Source organism: Herpailurus yagouaroundi, unplaced genomic scaffold (genome assembly GCF_014898765.1).
Source record: "Herpailurus yagouaroundi ecotype Mexico unplaced genomic scaffold, PumYag 28, whole genome shotgun sequence".
Lineage (NCBI taxonomy): Eukaryota > Metazoa > Chordata > Mammalia > Carnivora > Felidae > Herpailurus > Herpailurus yagouaroundi.
The window spans coordinates 162289139-162305742 of record NW_024412376.1 but is presented as its reverse complement, the minus strand read 5'-3'; the positions used below and the strand labels follow the sequence as shown (position 1 = coordinate 162305742).

Here is a 16604-nt window from a genome sequence, read left to right as displayed (position 1 = left end):
AAAAACGTTGAAAAAAAAATTTTTAAAAAAATAAATAAAATAAAAACGTGGCTACAGGAAAATCTGAAATTCTACGTGTGGCTCACATCCGTGCCTTGCACTCTCAGTTTTTGGATGGGACCAGCACCCAGACGTTTGGCAACCAGGGTCTGTCATCTGAGGGAACTCCAAGGGATGGGACACACAACTCCGTGCCCACCTCCTTGCTGGGTGTTTGGACGCAAGTCTCTCCCTGTCTCGTGGCCCCTTTCCTAACCTGGACAGCGAGAGGCTTGAATGAGATAACACACAGAGCTTGATTTGGCCTGTTCTGTGTGTGGAGACAAGTGTTAAACATTTTTGAGGTACTCCCCACCTTTAGGTTTTGGATTTCGACTTCTCTAGCAAAACTGGAAGATTTGGCCGTCCCAAATGCACGTGCAGCAGAGGGCCAGAGCTGAGTGGGGGGTGTAGCCTCAGTTTGCTACAGTCCCCGCCGCTCCCTAATGGACCCCAGACCTGCTTTATTCGTTGACGTTTCCTGCCAGGCCCTGAAGGCTTCAGAACTTACCACTCCCAGACCTGCTGTCATTTTTGTTTGTTTGTTTGTTTGTTTGTTTGTTTGTTTGTTTTCTGGTCTTTTGAGCCAGGATTCCACGGCCCCATGGTTTTTGTATGTCCTGGGACTTTTCTCCGATCTAAGAATTCCCCTTAACTTGTTCGGGTCCATTTCTCTTCCCAAGGGTGGGGTTTGGAGGTACAGTAGCTGTGCAAACAGAGCTGGAAGCAGAAACTGAGGTCAGAAGTGACCCCCGGAGCCCTTGTGTTTGTTGTGGTCTGGGGCCATCAGACCCGAGTATGAACAAGGCGGCCTGGCATGAGGAAGTGTCTGCCCTTAGTTTGTAGGACAGTTTCCAGGTCGGACCAACAAGAGGCTGCCAGCTCACGGAGACTCTCTGCAGCTGCAGGTGGCATTGGCATTATCTCATTGGGTCCAGCGGGCCTGGGATTGGACGGTGCCCTGTGCACCAGGAAAGAAGAGAAGAAAAGGAGCCGTGTGCATTATAAGTAGAAGAAAAGGCAGTCGGCCTGAGGCAAACAGCATTGTCTGCATTTGTGCTGGGCCCCGGGGTGAGCTGGCCACAATCTGTAGCTGCTGGGCGAGCACAGGGGCAAGCAGGTGGGCAAACACCTGTTCCCTTCTCCTCTTGTGCCTGGATGTTATGCAGCTGCTCCAGGAAGCCAGGGTTCAAATGAGGAAAGTTTGGCTTGTGGTCACTTGTGGGAGCCCCCGAGGGGGCAGCTGGGGTTAAAACTCAGAGGAGAGGAAAGGTCAGGGTTGACGACCCAGTCACACCAGTTTTCCTCTGGGCAGATGGTGGACAAGTGTATGCTTTCACTCTGCCCTTCTTAGTGGGTTACCATTTCATCCCATACTGGTTGCTTCATGGTCACAACGTAGCTGCCACAACTCCAGCCTTCATGTCTGTATTCAAAGCTGGAAACAAAGGGGGCGGGGGGAGGACAGTACATAGGCTTTTTTATCCTCATCCTTTTCATCACAAAATCAGAAGATTTTGGGAGTGCCCAGTAGACTTGACTTCACATCCCACTGGCCAGAGTGGCCATGCCAGGCTGCAGGGGAGACCAGACAGCGAGTCTCTGACTTGTTTCAGTTTCTTTTTTTTTTTTTTTAATTGTTTTATTGTCATGTCAGCTAATAAATAGTGTATACAGTGTAGTCGTCTTCAGGAGTAGATTCCCATGATTCATCACTTACATACAACACCCAGTGTTCATCCCAACAAGTGCCCTCCTCAATGTCCATCATCCATTTTCCCCACCCCCACCCCCCGACACTTTCCACCCTTCGTTTTTTTTCTCTTCATTTAAAAATCTCTTATGGTTTGCCTCCCTCTCTGTAACTTATTTTTCTTTCCCTTCCCCTATGGTCTTCTGTGAAGTTTCTCAAATTCCACATACGAGTGAAAATATACGATCCCTTTTTCTGACTGACTTATTTCCCTTAGCATCATACCCTCTAGTTCCATCCACCTTGTTGCAAAGATTTCATTCTTTTTCATTGCTGAGTAGTATTCCGTGGTGTGTGTGTGTGTGTGTGTGTGTATACACAATGTATGTGTATATGCATATATACACATCACATCTTTATCCATTCATCGGTTGATGGACACTTGGGCTCTTTCCATATTTGGCTATTGTTGATTCAGTTTCTTTAGAGGTAAGTGGCCAGACAGAGGGGGTGGATGAGCACCATTGGGTTGGCCAGCCAACAGTGAGGGCGTGCCCAACCCTCCACATTTCCAGTGTAGCCCTTCGTCTTTCCGTGATGGTTCTTTCCCCTTCTGGGAGAAAGGGTCCGGGCTGTGGTGGGGTTGGTGCTTGCTTTCAGTAAGCTTCCATGACTGGATCCCAGTTTCTTCTTGTCCCATCGACAATGAGCTGAGTATTGGCAGGTTCAAGATTAAGGCAGAATGCCAAGGCTGGTTTTGCAAGTTCCCACGGAACTGCCTCTCCCCAGATAGGGACCCACCTAAGGTCTGAACCGCCTGGCAAAACCAGACTCTCGGCGAAGAAGGAGGCCCACGCGCGTGTGTGTGCGTGCATGTGGGAGTGTGTGTGCACGATGTCTGCCTCTCACCCCATGGGGCTCGGAGCTTCCCAGGGCGGCTCAGTAACTGAGTCCTTGTGTTTTTCAGGTTTGGGGTGATCCACTCGGTGTTCACTAACCTGCTTCTGTGGACCAATGGTGTCCTGAATGAGTCAAAGCACCAACTTAACGAACATAAAGAACGTCTCATCACGCTGGGCTTCGGGAACGTCACAATAGGTGAGTGATAAGAGTTGTCCCGTCCCCGTGCTGGAACCTCTTAGAAGGCTGCAGAGACCAGAAATGTTCAGAGTCGGAGAGGCAGGTTCCAAAGAACGGCAGGGTCCTTCCACCTCAACGTTGGCCAGACAATCATCTGTTGTTGAAAGTCTTTCAAAACCTCCTAAGCCCCTCATTCTGGTTACGTAAGTAGGACGTGCTGAGGGTAATTAATGGTTTCCTCAGTGACTCAGGGACTTGCCGGACCCAAGGGTTATCATTTAGGGTACCATTTCTCACGGTACAGTTTGGTATGGAAGTGAATGTCTTTGTTTACAGCTAGGGAAGATTGGCAGTCATTGTGTTTTTAATTAAGTGTCTATTACCAGTTCTTTCTACTAAAAGTATAGCTTTGAAATACCCAGAGAGGTCTCAGGGTTGTCGTTAATTGGTTTGAGTTCATTTGAAGTGGTTTTTTTTTTTTTTTTTTACTCCCTCCGGCTTGCACCTATGGCCCATCCTTATCCTCAACCCCCCACCCCCACCCTGCTCCCGTTTGAGAGCCTGCCACACCTCCTTCCAAAGTTCTTTCGCGTTTATGACCTGTCGCTTCTCTATTAGAACAGTGGGGCTGAGAGGAATGTGCAGGGCGGAAATGTGCTGGGAACCGGAGAGCCCAGATTTGGGGATGTTCTCATCACGTCCTGGCTGTGTGACTTTTGGTAACCATTCAATGTCTCTGGGCCTCCCTTTTCTCATTCATAAAGTGAGGGGACCTGAACCAGGTTCCTTCAGGGAGTCCTTTTAGCTTTAATGTATTACTCAGGTACACTCACTGTATGACCCCAGGCCCGTCGCCCAGGGCGACTTTAAAACAGTTTTCTTACCAGGGACACCTGGGTGGCTCAGTTGGTTAAGCATGTGACTCTTGATCTCAGCTCAGGTCACGATTTCACGGTGTGTGAGTTCGAGCCCCACATCGGGCTCTGCACTGACAGTGTGGAGCCTGCTTGGGATTCTCTCTCTCCTTACCAGTGGGGTGGGGATGGTGAAGTCAGGGCACACGCTGTTTCTCCAACCCCCAGCCCCCACTCTCCACCGGCAGCTGACTCTTGGGAAAGTCCTTCTCTCTCGTCAACTCTCGTGTCCTCATTGGTGTCAGTGATAGCAATGAAAACAAAGCAAACTTCCCAAGTGTTTACTGAGGGCCTGGCACGCTGTTCTAGTCCCTTCGTGCGGCTCATTTAATTCTCAAAACACCGTGGGGTAGTCAGTGTTGACCTTATCATACGGATGAAAACATCAAACCACAGAGAAGTTAAGTAACTAGCCCAAGTCCACACAGTAAGTAAATGATGAAACCCGGATCTGATCTGGCTCCAGGAACCTCTGTGGAAAGATGGAATTAGATTGATCTACAAAGAAAAGACTCTGTCAGCTCTAACATTCCGTTGATCTGAACCTTTCTCCTTGATTTCTTCCCCTGATTTTGCACAGGAGCGCCTTGGGTTACGAGAGGTGGGAAACCGGTTGTGCGGTGAAAAGTGCAGGGTTCTGCAAAAGTGAAGGTGATTTGTGCTGCCACAGGCTTTCCATTTGATTTTATAACTGGTCTCTACAAGTCACGAATTAAGGCAGTGACAAAGTGTAAAGAAAAAAAAAAAACCTACAGTAGCACCTACCCAGAAATGCAGTTACGTGCTGTTAATTTTAGGTTATTTCTTTGTCGTGTTCTATTTCTTGATCTGTAGTTAAGGCCATAGTGTATATATTCAATCTTTTTATTTTTTTGACTACAGCTACAATAAGAACTAAAACTTGCACGGCAGCTCAAGTGCACATCTGTACGTGTGGACGCATATGCCACGAAATAATAACGTTGCTGTATCAGAGACACCTTCAAATTTCTATTGCATCTGGTACCATTCCATTCCATTCTATTCCATGACAAGTCCTTTCTGTTTAAAAAATACATTGGCAGCTACCCACTAAATTGATTTCATAACTGAGTGCTCAGCTGTGATATGTATTTATTTTTTTCATTTAATTAATTTATTTTGAGAAAGAGAGAGAGAGAGAGAGAGTGCACACACACAAGCAGAGGAGGGGCAGAGAGAGAGAGAGAGAGAGAGAGAATCCCAAGCAGGCTCTGTGTTGTCAGCTTGGAGCCTGACGTGGGGCTCGATCCCATGACCATGAGATCGTGACCCAAGCTGATATTAAGAGTTGCACACTTAACCAACTGAGCCACCCGGGTGCCCCCTTGTGACATGCATTTTAAAAATGCTGTGTATACAATTTATTCTTACTTGTTTCCATTGTTATGTAACATGATCACTTTCCTGTACCATTAAAACACAACTTCATTACAATTTTTAATGGCAGCCTTCTATGCCATTGTATGAATGTATCAAAATTCGCTTAACAGTTTCTAAATTGTTGGACACTGAAATGTTTCTTTTTCTCTCTCCAGTGCACGCGTGTGCGCGCGCGCGCTCGCGCACACACACACACACACACACACACACACGGTTTTACCTAATGCTTTGATTACACTTTTTGGCTTTGATTACATTTTTGACTCGTCCCTCAACACAGATTGGAATTCTAGGTCCGAGACTACAGCTGCATCATCTTTAAGGCTTCTGTTACATATTTTCTTATTTATGTATAGCACGTGCCCTACTTGTTATGAAATCGCTCTTTATACCATTGCCAAGTGCCTTCTGGAAAGTGGTGCCAACTCGTGTGCCAAGCATTGGAGTTTGATGGTTCCCGTCTCACACTACACGTGCTAGTATCCAGTATTCTCAAGAGGAAATGCTTTGCTCATGAGAAGGGGCATTTTCCCTCATAAAGTTACTTAAAAAAATTTTAGGGGCACCTGGGTGGCTCAGTCCATTAAGCATCTGACTCTTGATTTGGGCTCAGGTTATGATGACCTCAGTGTTGTAAATTCAAGCCCCGTATGGGACTCTGCCCTGGACGTGGAACCTGCTTGGGATTCTCTCTCTCTCCCTCTCCCTCCACCCCTCCCCTGCTTGTGTGCTCTCTTTCTCTCTCTCAAAAAAAGTCAATAAAAATAAAAAATAATTTAAAAATCACACATGTAAATCATATGCACATAGAAAGTTTAGAGGATACAAGGAAGCAAAACTTGGAGGAAAGTAATACAGTAGACACCTTACACTTACACAGTGTTACATGCCAATGATATCTCCACAAATCCATGAAGCTGGGGGAAAGAGACACAATAGAACTTTCTTTTACTGGAAAAAAAAAAAAACTCAGAAAGAAAAACAGAAAGGAAAAAACAAATTTGCCTGCCACTTTCCCACCCAGAAATAACCATTGTTGACATTTTAGCTTCTATCTTTCCAGATTTCTTCTATGTGTCTGCCTATCATCTATACATCTATAATTTATAAAAATGGAATTATACTCTCTCCTCCTCAGCGAGCTTCTCTTATGCAAAATCTTGTGGCCATCTGTGCATGTTCAGTAAATTTGTATAATACCATTTCTTTTTTTTTTTAATTTTTTTCAACGTTTTTTTATTTATTTTTGGGACAGAGAGAGACAGAGCATGAACGGGGGAGGGGCAGAGAGAGAGGGAGACACAGAATCGGAAACAGGCTCCAGGCTCCGAGCCGTCGGCCCAGATCCCGACGCGGGGCTCGAACTCACGGACCGTGAGATCGTGACCTGGCTGAAGTCGGACGCTTAACCGACTGCGCCACCCAGGCGCCCCTATAATACCATTTCAAAGGGCTGGTGTAGGTACGGATCGATGGGTATAATGTGACTCATGGAGGTAGTGCTCATTGGGGGGTAGTCATGGCCGTCAATTTAGCCACGATATTAAACGTGATAACAAGGCACAACGCAAAGCTTTAATTCAACGGGAACACCCACGCGTGACTCCCCAGTGACGCTATTTACTCATGCTCTTCCACTTGCCCACTCAACATGCCAACCTCCCTCCCGTGCATTCTCTCGCCCCCAGTCTTGGACGACCACACGCCTCCGTGTAACTGCTCGCTCCCGACGCTCTGCTCGGCCATCTCACACGGGATCTACTACCTCTATCCCTTCAACATAGAGTATCAGATCCTGGCTTCCATGATGCTCTACGTCCTGTGGAAAAACATCGGACGCAAAGTTGACGGCCACCAGCATCAGAGCGTGCGGTTCAAGTTCCGCGGGGTCGTGGCGGGCTCGGTCCTGGGCCTGAGCGTGCTGGCCGCCACGATCGGGGTCGTGGTGGTGTATCTGATTCAGATCGGGCGCTCCAAATCCAAGAGCGAGTCGGCGCTCATCATGTTCTACCTGTATGCCATCGCCTTGCTGATACTCATGGGGGCCGCCGGGCTGCTTGGCATCCGGATTTACAGGATAGACCAGAAATCGCTGGATGAGTCCAGAAGCCCGGCCCGCAAACTGGATGCCGACCTCTTGGTGGGCACCGCCTCCAGCTCCTCGCTCATCTCCTGGGGTTCCATCTTGGCCGTGCTCTGTGCCGAAGCCTGCCCCCCCTACACCTGGTTCAACCTGCCCTACTCCGTCCTGATGATTGTTGAGAAATACGTCCAGAACCTCTTCATCATTGAGTCTATCCACCGAGAGCCGGAGACGCTGTCTGAGGACATCAGAACCCTGCGAATGGTCACCGTCTGCAGCGGCAATGCCATGCCCCTCTCCTCTTCCGGCCTCAGGAACGGGGCTGTGGCCGGGGACGCGGCTTCCCCAGGCGGCGAGATGCACCGCGCGGCCAACGGAAACACGTGTCTGAGAGAAGGCTGTGGCGGAGAGGGGGGCGAGGGGAGCCGGGAAGGGACCCCGGGCCCCACCTGCCGCCCCGGTTTCTTGCAGGGCGACGGCAAGAGAAGCGTCTTGAGGAACATCGCAGCCTTTCTGTTCCTCTGCAATATTTCGGTAACGTGCATTAAGTTATTCACCTTAAACACGATCTATGTTCCTTGCTTTTCTTCCCACCCCCCCCAGAGAAGGAGTGAGGGAAGCTTATTATCAAAATGAGGTAAGTGTGGGGTGAAAAAATGAGGCTGGAATGAAAGCGTCTCCTCCACAAACCCACTTACTGAGCACTGCCATGTGCCAGGGGCTGGGGTCGAGGCTAACGATTGCAGGTGACAAGACCCCCATCTCTGTTGGTCAGCAGCCCTCCCGGGTGAGATCTGTAACAGATCTGCCCCATGGAGGGCAGGGAGAGGCGGAAGGAGGCCACTCCAGCTTTGTAGGTGATGGTTTTAGTTTTTATTTTTTTATTTTTTGTAGGTGACGGGAACTTACATACGAGGCTTGCCTTGGGCAGCAGCAAGACGAGTGGGGTCCCTGTACCTGCCTGCTAGATGGCAGAAGTCTATATGCAGAGAGAGGCTTAACTGGGTTCGGTCGCACATGCCGTGCAAGTGTTCTCAACGCCACATCATTATTTCAGGGCTGTGTCCTTGGGAGCAGCTTCTGGGAGCGAAAAGGCCAAGGAGAACCCACGTTCCAAGGACAAGGGAGGGGGCGGGTGAGGAGCCTGTGAGGGCTCGGGGGGCCGACCGGCGGTCACTTCTTTTGGATGACCTTCCCCAATAACCTCTTCCTCAGAGAGGTCACAGTATAGGGGGGAAGGGACACAAGGAAAACATACGGCGAGTAGGGCAAGTGTTGGCACAGAGTATGTGCAAAGTGTAACGGGAGCATGGATCCAGGGAGGGACTTTAGTGAGTCGGGGATGCTTGAGGTGAGGCCCAGACTCAGTTAGGAGAGCTTTTGGCTGCAAAGAACAGAAAGCTTGGCCAGCAGTCTCTTCAGTCTTAAAGATGAGAATCCTGAAGGTTGGCTATTCGGGGTTGGTCCGGCAGCTGAGCCCTTTGATCAAGGATCTAGGTGCTGGTCGTCTTTCCACTCGACCACGCTTCATGTGGTGTGGACTGCCACGCGGTCACAGAGTGGCTGCAGCAGCACCAAGCATCACATCGGGGCTTGAGACACAAGGAAGGACTAGGGCCAGGCTGCGGCTTTCCCACGGCCACCCCTAGCCGCGAGGGAGGCCGGGGAAGTGGATGGTTTCCAGCCTGCAGCCTCTGATGGCAAGTAGCAACGTGGAAGGCGTATGGTAACTCCGTTTCGGCTGCCCGGGTTCTGAGGAACGGTTGGAGGTTTACCAGGTGGCCAAGGCAAGCATTGAGCGCAGAGGGCACGCGGTTCAAAGACACAGAGGCGGAAGCCGCCGCGGCCTACTTGGGGAGCAGCAAAGTAGTTCAGCATGAATTCCACACACGTCGGGGAGAGCCGCGGGGGGGGGGAGGGGAAGAGCAAGAGGCGGGTCTCGCCTGTGGGTCTGGCTTGAGCGGAGCTTCGTCAGCCCGGCCGGGTCTGGTCCTCGTGCTGAGGGCCACAGGGGACCCTCTCGGTTTGTGTCTTGGATGGATCCCCTTAGCAGCGGTGTGCGGGAAGGAGGGAGACAGGCGAGCCCAAGGGCGGGGACACCTGGACGGAAGCCCTGAAGCAGCCCAGATAGGAAATGATGGCCCCCTGGCAGGGGGCCAGGGCAGGGCAGTGGCCTGGGGGTACACAGCCAGGGCAGTGGCCGCGGGGATGGAGAGAGGACAAAGGAAGAGAGAGCCCCGTGCCTTGTTGGGATCCGTTCTAGAGATTCACAGTAGGATGGCAGGGCTTGGTGACCAAGGGAGGGGCCAGCTGCCTCTGGCACCACACGGGCCTCGAGATGACCGTGGCTGGCGGGAGGGTGGGGACGCCCCGCCCACGGCGCCTGCCTGTCGTCACGGTCAGCTCTCTGCAGCCGCCAGGGCTATGCCGTTTCCCCGTCAGCTCCCTGGCTTTCGAGCTTCCTCCGCCTAGTTTCAGCGGGGGCGTGCCCAGGGACCGCCAATTTTGACGTCACGCCAAGGCCACAACGCTGGGAGGGTCCCTCTGAAGCCGAGATGGCCACGTGTCTGCCCATCAAATCTGATTCTTGCTTTGGGCCACCCGGACCTCGGTCCCCCTCCAGCCCGGCAGACGGTTACGAGGAGCTCTGAAGGGAGAAGGGGCCCCAGGCGAGCCTGGGTCCAGGTGGGCCCGCGTCTTTCATGGAATAGACATTTCTGGAGCATGTGCTGGGCACAGCAGGGAATGAAGGAACCGAACGGGAGAGAGAGAGACAGATTAGTGACTATCGCGGGGCTGCGTTTTATGTGAGGCTTGTATTCCAGAGAGGCATGTATCCACTCAGATCTTTCTTTGCTAATGTTTTTATTTATTTATTTTCTTTTGGGAAAGAGAGAGAGGGGGGGGGCAGAGAGAGAGGGAGACACAGAATCTGAAGCAGGCTCCACACTGTCAGTGCAGAGCCTGATGCGGGGGTCAAACCCATGAGCCATGAGATCATGACCTGAGCCGAAGTCGGATGCTTAATGGACTGAGCCACCCAGGCACCCTCAGCTTACATCTTACAAAGTCAGAGTTGGTTCCAGAATCCCCCTAACGTGTGTTGTTTTTGTACACACCCAGAGGTAGGAATCTCTCTCTTCTCAGCAAGTTCATAAAAGCCGCTTTCCGCACGGGTTCTTTGCTTGACCGCCGGTGAGGCGCTTGGCTTGTGGTTTCGGACCAGCTCGACCAAGAACCGCGTGGCCATGGTAGACTCTGATGGTAACTGATGGTCTGTTGGGACCCGACAGCCGGACTCAGGGCTCTGTCCTGGGAGGGGGACCCGTGTCATCTCTTCACCTCCGTGCTCCGCCCCCGGTGTCCCCAGGCCCTGCCTCTGTTCACCGGGGAGTGAGCCGGAAGACAGAAATCATCGCGGGGTGATGTCCGGGGGGGCCCTCAGCAGCCCCACGGGCCACACGCGCACCCGTGGTCCATCCCACGAGGCCGTGAAGCCCCTGGCAGAGGGTGAGACTCGTCATCCTCCAGGACCAGGTGCCGGAACAGAGGCCGCAGCCGGAGGTGCTGGTGTGCACATCCACGGGGACGGCAGTGGCCGTGGGGACAGACGAGGGTGGCGGGCGGGACGGTGGGATTTAGGGAGAGGGGCCAAGGGGGAGGGGACCGTCTGGGCAGAATGACGGGCATGGGGAGGCCGCGGGGAGCGTGTGGACGCATGGCCAAGTAGGGCTTGCGGGACATGCTCCTGGGGCGGGAACAAGACCCGCCTGGCTGAGCACGACGAGCAAAGGGAGGGACACGAGAGAGGCGCCAGGGTGGACCACGCGGGGTCTCAGCAGCCACAGCCACAGCCAGGACGGAACCCTGAATGCAGCAGGAAACCGTCGAAGGGTTTTAAGGTAGTGACAGGATGCGATTCGTGCATTTTCTTTTTTGACTCAGTTGAACCTTTAATTGTAGGCAATACCACGTAACACAAGCGTTTACCATAATATTTACCATTTTAATCATTTTATTTTTTTTTAATTTTATTTATTTATTTATTTTTTAAATTTTTTTTTTTTTACTGTTTATTTATCTTCGAGGCAGAGAGAGACAGAGCATGGACGGGGAGGGGCAGAGAGAGAGGGAGACACAGAATCCAAAGCAGGCTCCAGGCTCCGAGCTGTCACCACAGAGCCTGATGCGGGGCTCGAACCCACGAATCGTGAGATCATGACCTGAGCCGAAGTCGGATGCTCAACCGACTGAGCCACCCAGGCACCCCACATTTTATTTTTTTAAAGAGTTGATTGGTTGATTGATTTAGAGGGAGCGAGTGGGGGAGGGGCAGAGAGAGCGGGAGAGAGAATCCCAGGCAGGCTCTACACTCACCGTCAAGCGCAGAGCCCGACGTGGGGCTTAAACCCACAACCCGCGAGATGGCGACCTGAGCCGAAATGAAGAGTCAGACGCTCAACCCACTGAGCCACCCCGGCGCCTGCGTTCTAACCATCCCAGAGCATACGGTCCAGGAGTGCAAAGGGCACTCCTCACCACTACCCATCGCTGAAACCTGTTCGCCTCACGAAACTGAAATTCTGTAACCGGGAAACAAGCCCCTGTTCCTCACCGCCACCCCCCGGCCCCCCGCAACCCTGTCCTACCTCTGGGTTCGACCACACCGTGCAGTTCACGTGAGTCGAGTGTTCACGGAGTGTTTGTCTCTTTGCGACTGGCTTGTCCCACTTAGCGTAATGTCCCCCGACATCAGCCACGTGGTAACGTGTGGAGTGGGGGAGAGATGTCAAGAACAACTCCCCGGTTCTGACCCGAGTTCCCGGGGACACGGTGACACTGTTTATGGAGACTGGGGACTCCGAAGGGGCGGTAGGCTCGGGAGGGTGTCGGGGTGGAAGGAAGACCCCGGGTTTAGTACCGGACGCGTCCACTCATAAGGCGCCTCTGCGACCTCAGGCGGACATCCAAGCAGATGTTTGGGTTTCCTACTGCCGTGTAACAAACGACCCCCAGTGCAGGTCAAAACCAGCAGCTGTTTCATTAGGTCTTACGACCTTGTGGGTTAGAAATTCTGGCTGAGCTTGGCTGAGAAAGTCTCGTCTTCCTCGTGGCATCGACTGAGGCTGGTGGGCGGGCTGGAATCGAGGGCCCAAGGTCTGGTGGCCGGGGTGGGGGTGGCTGAGAGGGCTCAGCTGGGACCTCGGCTGCAGTGTCTACACCCGGGCTCTCCAGCATGGCGGTCTCGGGGTCGGGGGGCTTCTGAGGTGGTGGCTCGGGGCCCAGCGGCCAACCTGCCGAGACTGGAGGTGCCAGTCTCTCGGGGCCTGTGTGGATGTCGCGTGGCATCAGTCCTGCCTGCCACATGCTCTGGGTCAAGCAGTGGCAACGTCCCCCGGATTCAAGGGAAGGGGACACAGCCCGCCTCCCACTGGCATGAAAAGCAGAAACACTCCACGGCAGATCTAAATATTGGATCTCAGGAAAGAGGGCCAGTCGTCTGTCCTCACCTTCTCTGCCCACTGTCTTCCTTCCGTTCCTCTCCCTCCTGAAGATATAGCCACCGGCTGGCTACCGAGGGCCAGCGCCGCTGTGAGTGATGCCTTAGGGGGCTTGCGAACCAGAGGTCCGGGCTGGCAGTAAACGGTCAGGCAGGAGACCCCTTCTAGCGAAGCGCCCCTCCGCAGAGAACGAGCCGAGAGGGAGCGAGGTCACGCCTGGCACTGTCTCCGATCAGAAGGCCCAGGCGGGTGAGAGGGGCTTCCTCAGGGGGTGACAGGGGCTGGGTGGTGAGTGTTCTGGGAAACAGCCGGGGTCAGGCCCCGGGGCAGGGAGCTTATCTCATTGCAGGAGGAGGATGGTGGGCCATGTGACGGGGACCCAGGGTGTGGGAGACACCTGGGCAGTGGGGTTGGGGGGCCTGGCAAGGGATCAGCCAGCAGTGGGCTTTATAATCCCATGTAGGGGGTCGATTTCGTTTTCAGTGGCTGTGAGGGCTGGTGGGAAGGGATGTGGTCTCACAGAAGAAGCGAGTCTGGCAGCGGAGTGGTGAGCGGGCCCGTCAGGGGCGCCGTGGAAGCCGGATGGTCAGGAGGCCGCCGCGGTGGCCTGGGTGACAGGGGACAGCGATGGCCGGGCAGGTGCACGTGGACAGAAACGGGTCCACTGACGCCAGGGCGTCGTGGAGGCACAGTCCTCCGGGCTCGCCGATGGGCTGGCTGGCAGGTGCAGTGTCTTGAGGGAAAGAGGGAACACGAGGGTGATGCCTGGCGTGTGACTGGCCATGAGGAGGAAGATGTCGCGGGTGAGATGGGGGAGTGTGAGACGCAAGTAAGACGCCAAGTAGCCCGTGGGGTCCTCGAGGGCAGATCAGGCGAGTAATTCAGACGTGGGGAGTCATCGGCCCATAGCTGGTGTTTATTTACAGCCAAGGCTGGGTGAGCTCGTTCAGGGGTCGTGTGTGTAGGGGAGGGAAGAGCACCCAGGGGTGAGCCCTCCAGCCAACAGAGGGCGTGAGTTCCTGACCTCCCTTCGCTCCTGGCCGCGGAGCCTCGCCACGGGGCAGGTCACACACAACAGGGCGGCCGGCTTCCTCTCTTGCAGGACTCCCCGGTCCTTCTGCCACCCAATCTCAGAGGTGACGTCTCACGCCTTCTGTCACATTCTGATGTTTGAAGCGAGTCATGAGGCTCAGCCTGACCCAAGGGGAGGGGCTTCCACAAGGACGTGACTCCCAGGAGGTGGCATCGGTGGGGGGAGGGGGCGGTCATCCAAGAGGCTGCCTGCCACCATGCAAGGATGGAGAAAGTTCCAGAAGTGTGCAATGTAAAAGAGAAGCAGGCCCAGGAGACCGGCTGTAGCAGGGGAGGTGGAGGAGGAGGACCTGGGGCGGGGAGACTGAGGCAGGACCAGTGCGTAGCTTCCGCAAGCGACAGCAACGATAGGTCACTGCTTTAGGTTTTGCAAACATAGTTGCCATTTTATTCTCATGTGAGCCCTCTGTGACAGGTGCCTGTAGTCCCACCCTCCAGCTGAGGAAACTGAGGCTCGGGGAGGTTAAATGGCACTCTGTGAGTGCCCCAAACCCAGGTCCGGCTCCAAAGCAGGGGCTCCTCCCCTAAGCAGGGGGATGTGAGCAAGGCCTGGGCTGTCTCTCCAGGTCAAGCCAGAAAGCCCCGCATGGCTGGGGTCTCCAGGCACCAATGTTGGGATGTAAAGGCGGGTGTGATAAACGGGTTGACCTCTGCTGTAGGTAAGCCCGGGGGGCTGTGCACATAGGAGCTCCTTCCCAGCCTGGTTAGATCATGGAGGGCTTCCTGGAAGGAGGAGAGTCTCAGGACCTGGAAGAAGGTAGGATTCAGCCGAAGAAGGAAGACAGAGAGCCCTTGATAGAGGGAGAGGCAGGAGCAAAGCCCTGAAGGCTTGGAGGAGAGTCACATCCAGCCTTCGGAGGCGGAGGTGAAGGGCGTGGTGAGGGACGTGGTGGTGGTTAATTGCAATCAAACTCAGTGCCCCGTCACTGAGGGAATCTGGACGTTGTCCTGAAGGCTCCTGGGAGCCACTGGCGTGTGACAAGCAGAGGAATGGCAAGGTCAGATGTGCCCGTTATAAAGATCGCTTCCACAGCAGGGTCAGGGTGGATGGAAGGCGTCTGCTGCAGTTGGGGCGGGGGCATTTGGAGCCACTGTGGCAGTTCAGGCGGGGGATACTGAGGTCCCGACCAAGGTGAGGGCTGTGGGGACAGAGAGAGTCGGGTGGGTGTGAGCAGCATCCACTCGGGAGGGGGCTGAGGAGGCCAGAAGAGTCAGGCAGGCTCGTTGGATTTGGAGACCTCCAGGGGGGACGTTGCAGGGACAGGTGTAACTCTGAGTCCCCGAGTCCCGGCCGGCGCCTGGGGGTCGCGTGGGGCTCCCCAGGCGGCTGCTGGCACGGGCCCCTCTTCTCTTGTAGCTCTGGGTCCCTCCCGCCTTCGGCTGCCGCCCCGAGTACGACAACGGATTAGAGGAGATTGTCTTTGGCTTTGAACCCTGGATCATTGTGGTCAACCTGGCCATGCCTTTTTCTATTTTCTACCGAATGCACGCAGCTGCCTCTCTCTTTGAGGTCTATTGTAAGGTATAGTCTGTGTCCACATCCAAGCCCGAGGAGTGACCTAACAAGAGAATTCACTGGAGCCACCTGCGGATGGCCAGGTTGGGCAAATATCGCCCGACAAACGCACGGAGGGTTGTCTTTGCGGCAATTATTTCCCGTGAGCTGGAATCGTCTATCACCCCGGATGAATGTGAGCGCGTTAGATCAACGTCGATGAGGTGGCTGAGATCTGGTCTCGGGTAGTGAATTCTCACCAAACTCAAATTCTTTTATCTCCTTTTATTTATTTATTATTATTATTTTTTTTTTGAGAGAGAGAGGGAGCACGAGCGGTAGGGGGAGAGAGAATCTTCAGCAGGTTCCGTGCCCAGTGCAGAGCCCGACTTGGAGCTCGACGCGGGGCTTGAGTCCCTGACCGTCAGATCATGACCTGAGCTGAAATCAAGGAGTCTGCCGCTTAACCCACTGAGCCACCCAGCGTCCCTTCTCTCCTTTTAAACGGGATCCTCTGTGTTTTTTTTAGAAGAATGTGATCCCAGGTTGGGGGGAAAAACATTATGCGGTTTGTTTTTCATAACAATTGTTTTCTATCATCACGTTACTGCCTAGAACTCTTCTGACCGGCTGCGTAGTACAATGCTCCTGACGTTTTATCCCTCCCAGAGCTGATCAATGCCGATACAATCGCACTTAGTTTATATTGTACTTTCTGAATATGTTTAATTTTTTGAACAAAGTTACGTTTTTCATCTGGATGGAAATTAGTGTACGGAGACCTATTTCTTCCTGGAAATTTCGGCACATTTTTGCGATTTTATTATTATTATTTTTTATTTTTTTATTTTTTTTAATTAAAAAAAATTTTTTTTTCAACGTTGATTTATTTTTGGGACAGAGAGAGACAGAGCATGAACGGGGGAGGGGCAGAGAGAGAGGGAGACACAGAATCGGAAACAGGCTCCAGGCTCCGAGCCATCAGCCCAGAGCCCGACGCGGGGCTCGAACTCACGGACCGCGAGATCGTGACCTGGTTGAAGTCGGACGCTTAACCGACTGCGCCACCCAGGCGCCCCACGATTTTATTTTTAAAAAGAAATTTTACTATTCTCTCTCACTGTAAATACATACATGCCTATTACAGAAAACGACATTTTGGAAGAGTAGAGAGAAAACATCACCTAGGACACTACTGTTGGGTTGACGATCACTTTAACACCTTGTTGTATTTCCCAGAGGTGAAATGAGATTCACGGTGTTCTTTTCATTGTCATTATGCTTGCCACTGGTGATCTGACATGTC

At 53.1% G+C, this 16604-nt stretch overlaps 1 protein-coding gene across 1 annotated transcript in view; it reads left to right on the top strand.

The window, feature by feature from the left end:
- OTOP1 (otopetrin 1) overlaps nucleotides 1-15650 on the top strand; it is a 34143-nt gene extending 18493 nt beyond the window's left edge. The window contains exons 4-6 of the mRNA XM_040487909.1: nucleotides 2700-2830; nucleotides 6816-7744; nucleotides 15161-15650. Coding sequence (XP_040343843.1) covers nucleotides 2700-2830; nucleotides 6816-7744; nucleotides 15161-15331 — 1231 coding nt within the window. The 3' untranslated portion in view covers nucleotides 15332-15650. The remainder of the gene's footprint in view (nucleotides 1-2699; nucleotides 2831-6815; nucleotides 7745-15160) is intronic.
- The last annotated feature ends 954 nt before the right edge of the window (nucleotides 15651-16604 follow it).